Genomic DNA, 9,067 nt, shown 5'->3' with positions numbered 1-9,067 from the left:
CGTTTAAATCCTCTGCGACGTGATGCGTCACCAGAGCTCGAAGCTGCGAGGGAACTGGAGCCGACACAAACCAAACACAAGTTTATGAAACATGCAGAGGGACAACTCCTCAAGTAGAGTTGAGCTCACACAGGTGAGTCTCTGGGTAAAATAGTTTATAGCCATCATGCAGATTATAAAATAAAGTAGAAATTATAATAATAATAAGTATAACTTAGTAATAATAATAATAACAATAATTACTAATTATTACTAGAGTACTATTATCCTTATAACTGTTATTATTAGGACTGCTGTTACTACTGTAATGCCACATGTTTCTGTATTGCTGAATTTTCTACCTTATTTGTATTTTTATCTTGCATTTATTCTTGCACTGTTTTTATACTTTAACATCTGAACCCGGGGATAAATAAAGTGTTAAGCCTAACCTTATATTATTTCAAAGAGACTAGGCTGTTAGAATATATTACACAAGGTTACCCGAGCTAGTACACAGTAAAAGAAACCTTCCTATCATCTCGAGCGACGCATCATTTTAAATGTTACTGAATCAACCTGGAAGACAACCGAAATGCTGCAAATAATTTCAGAGACTTGCGCAACTCGCTCGACCAAGGTTATTTTAAGGGGGTTCATTTCTTACCGGAAGCCTAAAGCCCACCTGCGCAGCTGGGATGGAACGCCGAGCTCACATTATGAATCCAACGGGAGGAAGCCCGGGGCTGGTCGCCGCATCGCAGAGGTGTCACCTGCCGTCGTATCCTGGTCAGGAGGAACTCACAGCGCGTCGGGTGGATGCACGGGGTCCGGGGGGTGGGTGTAGGTGTGTGTATGTGTATGTGTGTGTGTGCGCGTGCGCAACGTCAGGTTGGGTTACCTGGTCCTTGGGTGGAGCATGCTCAGCAGAGCCGGCTGCCACCCGAGAGGCCTCGACGGTTCAAGTTCACTCTTCTCTTGTCCATCCAAACTTTAGTTTCAATTCAGACGGAGTTATAATTTATTTGCGTTTGGGTGATTTTTTTTGGTTTCGCTTTTTTTTTTTGTTTGGTTGAGGGTCAGTGGATGTATAGAATTATAAAACCAAAGGAAAAAATAATGACACATTATTAATTTTGATCAGCAGCTTTCAAGTTAATGATTTGATAAACTAATGTTTTATTCATCGAAAAGTAAAGAAGCAACAACAACAAAAAAGTCCTGTGTCTCAAGATTTATTGTAGTTTCAATCATGTTATCAGTATAGAACCAGTTTTACCATCTTTAGTAAAGAACACGACACAGGATGGAGCAACATTGCGTCCGGTCAGCAAGACTATTTAGCAGACCATGACTCCGTATTCTGGTTTTCCCACTTTGAAACAGAAGCATGTTCCTACTCTTCCCCTGTCAAGCCAAACCTGGAAGAGGCCTCAGAGCTCAATGCTGCGTTCAAGACGGCTCAGAAGCCGTAAAAATGTTGACATTTATGGGAAAAAAAACAAAACAATGGAATGGTCGTCAAACTTGGAATTTTGGTTGAAAATTTCAGGTTTCCCTGACCTGATCAACCTGGAGTCGTAGCAACAACGAAAAGTGTCACAAAGTATGGAATCCTACATGGTATAATTCAGAAATTGAACATTATCTTTACTTAAACACATATATTTCCGAGTTTCCTTGAATGCAGCATATTATCCTGCACAACGTCTATGACCCACCGACTGGTTCCCGTTTCTAGTTTACTCCGTCGTGTGATCCATCACATGGTCAGCACCACCTTCCCAAGGGCCCCGGGGCATGCGATGATGTCATGGTGGGCCTGGGCCGCCTGGTTCAGAGGGTACCGGCGACCCACCACGGGACGCAGCCAGCCGGCTTCCATCCCGGCGTAGAGGACCGCCGCACACGCCCTCCTCTCCTCCTGGCGAGAGGCAGAAGCAGAATGAGGAAGGGCGCGACCACGGACCACAGGCGCAAAGTTCACACCAAATTCACTTCATTTCAATCAAAACTGCCGCCTTGAGTGGATCGGGGGGAAGGGAAGGTCGTCTCGAGGATTTCGTGTCCGGTTCAACTTTGCGGAGTCGACCAGTAGGAAGGCGGCTTCGCCCGCGGTGGCTGCCGTCGCATCACCCGTGTCGATTATTTCTATGTTATACAATGCTGCACCGCCAAAACAATGCTGCTAAAGTAAACACATCAACTACACAGACTGTTACACTTTATAAAAGACACATAAAGGAATGCCACGCCCAGTTCCTGGTGCGATCACAGCCTTTGAGGATGACTTGTATAGAGAACAGTTTTTTATAAATATAAACAAATAAAGAAACAAATAAATAAAGTGAGGGGCTAGAGGGGCGTGGCTAGAGGGGCGTGGCTAGAGGGGCATGGCTCTCACCGGCGTGGCCAGGAACAGCCCCACCCCTACGATGCTACTCTCCTTCACCATCGTGTCCCGTGGGTTGATCTCTGTGGAGGCTCGACTGCCCACCACCTGACGGAGCACAACACAGAGGAGCAGGCGGGAAAATAACACACACAACTCAGTGAACCAGGCAGAAAAATAAAACACACAAAGCAATGATCAGTGCTCCCTCTCCATATACACTATATCTATCTATATGATATGAATTTTGCTTGTTTGATTTGTTTCTTTTAATGTAAATTTGTCTATTTTATTAGCTTATTTTTACCCTGTTTTTAAATCCATTTCATTATGTTAATATTTTTATTACTATATTTTTATTATCAATTATGATTTCTTTATTATTCTCCTTTGTAAATGCATTTTGTGTATTACTTTTATTCCTATCTACCGTCACATCTGACGGCCTTCTTTCAATGTAAAGCACTTTGAGTTACATGTCTTGTATGAAAGGTGCTGCACAAATAAAGGTTATTGTTGTTGTTATTATTATTATTATTATTATTATTATTATTATTATTATTATTATTATTATTAATAATAATAATAATAATAATAATGATTTCTTTATTATTCTCCTTTGTAAATGCATTTTGCTTGTTTGCTTTGCTTTTATTAGTATCTATTGTTACTATCTGGCGGCCTTCTTTCAATGTAATGCACTTTGAGTCACATGTTGTGTATTATTGGTGCTCTACATATAAAGGTTATTATTATAAATAATAAATATAAACTCTGTGGAAAATGTATTTTAGTATAACTGGAAATTGCCTTTCAAGCTCCCTCCAGAGAAAAAGAAAGTGCAACCTAACCCAATGGGAAACACACAATGACTAAACAATGTTTAATTTATCAGAATGTTTTAGTGATGATGCCAAATAAAACACACACCAAGGAAATATGACGAGCTGTGTCGTGTTCGTAGAGATCATTTCCACTCGTCAAAACCACCCAAACATCAGAATCGCTCGTAGAAGGTTTGCATTCAGCAACGGCGTTTGTAATAACCTAAATGATGTCGCAGCACGAGGCGTATCACGTCTGAAAAGGCTCATCCGCAGACGCCCAAGTGGAAGGACCCGGATTCGGGACGACAAAACAAACTCACGGCGACTCTGCCCCCGAAGGCCAACATCTGCAGGTCTTTGCTGAGGTTGGAGGACAACATCTCCACGACGACGTCCACGCCCCGACCCCCTGTGGCTTCCTGCAGAGCGCGCACGCGCACACACACACACACACACACACACACACACACACACACACACACACACACACACACACACACACACACACACACACACACACACACACTATTTTGGCTATTCTTCTATTTACTGTCATGCACTTGAGCTGAATTTCATGTATAAAAAGGAGTCCATATAATACAGCTTTTTTTTTATGATGATTATTATTATCATCATCATCACCACCAACACATCATCTGACATGATTCTACGTGTGAAAAAATAGAAAATGTGAGTATATTACGTGTTTTTAATATAGGTCCAATATTTAATATCAGTCCTCTTGGTATCGGATTTGAATTGGAGAAATTCCTCAACAACAATTTCAGCCTTTACATCATTAGTTTAAAGTCCTTCTTTTCCAACATTAAACGCTTGGTGGACCCTTGTCTTTGACATCAGTGAACCCGTCCCGGTGTGTGTGTGTGTGTGTGTGTGTAGGACTTCACCATTATTCTGTCGGTGTAGCCCTCCTCTCTGTGGTTAAAGGCCTGATGGCCTCCGTTGGCGAGCACCAGCTCCATGCCCTGTGGAGTCCCAGCGGTTCCCAGCACCGTCAGACCCAGCGCACGGGACAACTGGCACGCCGCCACGCCGACCTGGAGGGAGGGCGGGGCAGCGAGATGAGAGAGGGGGACAAAGGCTCAAGACTTATCTATTTTATTTTATTTCCCTTTATCTATTTTATTTATTCTATATATTTTTATTTTTATTTTATTCTATAAGTATTATTCAACTTACTGTATTACATTTTAGGAGTCAGTTAGTTGGTCTTTTAGAAAGAAATTTTTCCTAGGACATATTCTGTGTTATCACCGGGTGCGTTGCATTACATTTCACTGCATATATGTATGAAAGTATGTATATGTATGAAAGTATGTATATGTATGAAAGTATGTATATGTATGTGACAAATAAACATCTTGAATCTTGAGATAAACAGAGCGAGAGAGAGAGAAAGAGAGACAGGAGGCATGTCTTACCCCTCCGCTGGCTCCGTGGATAAGAACCGTCTCCCCAGCTCTGGCTTGGGCCCTGCATCACAGAGCACAGCGCGATAACACACACACACACACACACACACACACACACACACACACACACATACACACAGTGATCAAACTACTGTGGAATACTCGCGTCTGATTGGTCAATAGCAGGAATGATAAGTCGTCAGTTATTTCTCGATAAAAACTGCTGTGACGCTTTGTAGAAACTACCAAGGAAGACATTAAGAAAATGAAGGGACACGTCCAATTTCACACTAATAACAGTAAAAAGGTTTTCAGGTCATATGTAGGCAAAAAGTTTGCTTTGATGTTGTTATTTACAATTTTTCTTGGCGGAAGTTGCAGACATCAGTCATTTCGAATCAATATTCTGTCTCAATGTATTATCTTATAGTATGTTGCTGGCTGCACATTATACACATTTGGATGTGTAAAACAGTCATCACGTAATTAGCTCCTGAATACCTCATCAATTATATTTTTGTCTCTACCGAGCAGCCAAAAGACAACAAACCCATTTTAATCACAGTCACACATACACATTGTGCATTACACTGCAAATTTAACATGCAAGGTCTAACACGCAAATATATATTTAGTATTCAATCCAAACACATATAAACATATAAAGAGTATAATAGTCAGCTTCTTTTATTAAATGCATGTTGCTTTGCTGGTTCGCCTGATTGTTACTATGTGATGGCCTTCTATTAATGTAAAATAACATGTCATGTATAAATGTGCTGTACAAATACTGATTATTATAATAATTATTATTAATAATAATAAATATGAAACAAGGTTCTCAAGCAGGAAACATAAAACACCCTGTGTAAACAAACATCAGAAAGCACATAAAGCAACTATGATCTCTTCAACCTTTGATGCCAAATAAAACAAATAAATAAAATTATGTTTAGAACCACGGATTTAAGGCCAATTACCGCATTGCTTTGAATTCCCGCCCTCTTACTTTTGAAACAGCGCTCTGTAGGCGGTGAAGTACGGCGCTCCGATGGCGGCTCCCTGGGGGAAGTCCAGCGCGTCGGGTAACCTGTACACAGAGTCGACGGCTGCCACCGTGTACTCAGCGTAGCCGCCCGTCTCTGTGGACGTGGTGAACACGCGGTCCCCGGGCTGGAACACACACACACACACACACACACACACACACACACACACACACACACACACACACACACACACACACACACAGTGTTATTTAGTTATTGCTTTGTTTATTTCAATATTTATTCGATTTTTATCGTAATTCTAATTCAATGAGAACATCATCATTTCTATCGGGTACTTCAGTACTTTGACTTCAGCAGACGGTTTGATTCACTTCATCCAGAGGGCTCTCATGAGTTATTTATTAGTATTTACTTTTTAGTAAATACAGCCGAAGTTAATATGAGTTCTGACTCTTTATTAGCAGGAATTCGGTAAACTGACAAGATAAAACATAAAATAGAACTTTGTTAATGGGGAAAGAATTTTAACATGAGTTATGAGTTATTCATGAGTTATTTATTAGTATTTACTTTTTAGTAAATACAGCCGAAGTTAATATGAGTTCTGACTCTTTATTAGCAGGAATTCAGTAAACTGACAAGATAAAACATAAAATAGAACTTTGTTAATGGGGAAAGAATTTTAACAAAAAAAAAAGAAAAAAAAAAAAAAAAGACCTCCCCGTCGGGGAATTGAACCCCGGTCTCCCGCGTGACAGGCGGGGATACTGACCACTATACTAACGAGGAGCGGTGAAGGAAGAGCGGCAAACACGGCACACATAGTCAGCATCGAGCCATAACCCCACCTGGTAGGCCGTGACCCCGCCTCCCACGCCTTCCACCACCCCGGCTACGTCACCTCCGGGCGTGTACGGCAGGGCCGGCTTCCGGGCGTAGGTGCCCGCGCGGATGTAGGTTTCTACCGGGTTGACCCCGGAAGCACGGACGCGGATCAACACCTGTATGGAAAATAAATAAAACAAGAAGGAGAAGAAGAAGAAGAAGAAGAAGAAGAAGAAGAAGAAGAAGCCACTGAGTGTTGAGTGTTACTGAGGGAGACGCAGGATCAACGCATTTTAATGAAGAAATGCAGAGTGAACGACAGACCCTGGAAGCAAACGGCAGGAACAGCACCACCTGTAGGCTGTGTAGTGCACTGCAACTGCTTTATTATTCCGCCCCAATACTACTTTCTGTACAAGTACTTATAGTTTCAATGGTTTATTCCACCCCAATACTACTTTCTGTACAAGTACTTATAGTTTCAATGGTTTATTCCACCCCAATACTACTTTCTGTACAACTACTTATAGTTTTAAAGGTTTATTCCACCCGAATACTACTTTCTGTACAACTACTTATAGTTTTAAAGGTTTATTCCACCCGAATACTACTTCCTGTACAACTACTTGTAGTTTCAATGGTTTATTCCACCCCAATACTACTTTCTGTACAACTACTAATAGTTTCAATGGTTTATTCCACCCAAATACTACTTTCTGTACAACTACTTATCGTTTAAAAGGTTTAGTCTACCCAAAAAACTACTTAATGTACAAGTAATAATAGTTTTAATGGTTTATTGTACCCAACAAACGACCTTTTGTACAAGTACTTATAGTTTCAATGGTTTATTCCACCCCAATACTACTTTCTGTACAAGTACTTATAGTTTCAATGGTTTATTCCACCCCAATACTACTTTCTGTACAACTACTTATAGTTTTAAAGGTTTATTCCACCCGAATACTACTTCCTGTACAACTACTTGTAGTTTCAATGGTTTATTCCACCCCAATACTACTTTTTGTACAACTACTAATAGTTTCAATGGTTTATTCCACCCAAATACTACTTTCTGTACAACTACTTATCGTTTAAAAGGTTTAGTCTACCCAAAAAACTACTTAATGTACAAGTAATAATAGTTTTAATGGTTTATTGTACCCAACAAACGACCTTTTGTACAAGTACTTATAGTTTCAATGGTTTATTCCACCCAAATACTACTTTCTGTCCAAATTCTTATTATTTTAAAGGTTTATTCCACCCAAACACTACTTTTTTTTTACAAGTGTTTACAGTTGTACGTATGAGGTTAGAGATGGTTAAGTTTAGGTAGAAGTTTACTTGCCACTCATTTATAACAGATTGCAGTGCATTGTACAATATTACAATATTGTACAAACTTATTGCACATTTTTAACTGTACATTTTACTCTTTTCCATGTGTATATAGATATGTTTATATATAAATATGTTTTCTTAATAATTATTTTATGTTGTATGTTAATATGCTGTATGTAGATTGGAGCTGTACCCAAAGTAATGTCCCCCTGAGATTATTCAAGTATTTCTGACTCTCAACATGCAGGCGCTGCTCCGCTCCCCCTGTGGTTTTAATTTGGGGGGTTTGGTCGATCGCTCTGGAGAAAGCGACGTTTGGACACGTGAACGACGCGAATCTTCCTCGTCGCGGCAAATGTTTATAATTTTATGTATTTTTCTTTATAATATTTAACAAGTTTAACGAGTCGTAAGGCGCCTACGCGGGCTTTTACTTTGAAATGACAATGCACAATTGCGTTCTGCGTTGATTGGTGCGGAGGCGGTTTGTTTCGGCCTGGTCATGTTTACTCAACCGCTGAGTAAACATGACCAGGCCGAAACATTTGCATAATTATGGAAGTCATTCGATTTTAAATGCCAAAAAATAGACATGTAATAAATATATCAACATAGCACCATTTGTGTGTGATTACGCACAAATTATTTTAATTTGTAGTGATCACCCTCCGTCATTAAACACACATAAGCCGCAGCGGACAGCGTCGCCTCCAGCCTCCGCCCTCACCTGCTTCTTGCCGGGGTTTGGAGCAGGGGCGTCGGTCACGAGTTGGAGGACAGACGGGGGTCCAAACTCGCTGACCCTAACGGCTCTCATGAGCGCGGAGGCCGCCATGCCGCTCGCTGCTGACACAGGCGGCGCCAGCTTCTGCCGCTCGGTGCCGCTCGGTGGGGGGGCTGACTGGACCGGCGGGGGTGGTGCAGGCCGTCCAAGCCCTTTCAGTCTCACCGAGTTAAACTCGTATTGGACTTCTCGGTGTTTTTATTGGTGATATATTTGTTCCATGACCTTCTTGGTGTAATTCAATTAGTGATGTGTTTTCGGCGGTATAATATGTCGTACCGAGATTAAATCCACACCCCTTTTCTTGTTGGTTTCGCCCAAAAACTATACCTGGCTATTAGTGAGAGTAAGAGTTTAATTGCGTTCATTTTATTGGAATAAACTTTGTAATACGATATAACAGCACATTTATATAACAAATGAAATAAAAAAAAATAAACTTACAATATATTTAATTCGTCGTAGTCTATGAC

General features: G+C 40.8%; 1 protein-coding gene across 1 annotated transcript; it reads right to left on the bottom strand.

Moving 5' to 3' along the window:
* Positions 1-1,206: 1,206 nt before the first annotated feature.
* On the bottom strand, positions 1,207-8,719 carry cryz (crystallin, zeta (quinone reductase)). The gene is made up of 8 exons (XM_080010594.1): positions 8,538-8,719; positions 6,490-6,642; positions 5,641-5,804; positions 4,641-4,692; positions 4,107-4,256; positions 3,519-3,617; positions 2,384-2,479; positions 1,207-1,903 (listed from the first exon to the last, which is right to left on the bottom strand). The coding sequence occupies exons 1-8, from the start codon at positions 8,643-8,645 to the stop codon at positions 1,742-1,744; spliced, it is 984 nt and encodes a 327-aa protein (XP_079866720.1). The 5' UTR covers positions 8,646-8,719; the 3' UTR covers positions 1,207-1,741.
* Between the last annotated feature and the right edge of the window lie 348 nt (positions 8,720-9,067).

Source organism: Zeus faber (genome assembly GCF_960531495.2).
Source record: "Zeus faber genome assembly, chromosome: 12".
In the NCBI taxonomy this organism is placed as follows: domain Eukaryota; kingdom Metazoa; phylum Chordata; class Actinopteri; order Zeiformes; family Zeidae; genus Zeus; species Zeus faber.
Note: the sequence above shows the minus strand (reverse complement) of the source record. Positions and strands in the feature narration are given on the sequence as shown.

What these genes read in the sequence shown, in the direction of transcription:
- cryz (XM_080010594.1), bottom strand. Translation starts at nt 8,645, where the DNA reads ATGGCGGCCTCCGCGCTCATGAGAGCCGTTAGGGTCAGCGAGTTTGGA. An exon ending in TACAGAGCGCTGTTTCAAAA is followed by an intron (nt 4,693 to 5,640) that starts GTAAGAGGGCGG and finishes TCTGTGATGCAG; the next exon opens with GGCCCAAGCCAGAGCTGGGG. An exon ending in TCCACGGAGCCAGCGGAGGG is followed by an intron (nt 4,257 to 4,640) that starts GTAAGACATGCC and finishes CCCTCCCTCCAG; the next exon opens with GTCGGCGTGGCGGCGTGCCA.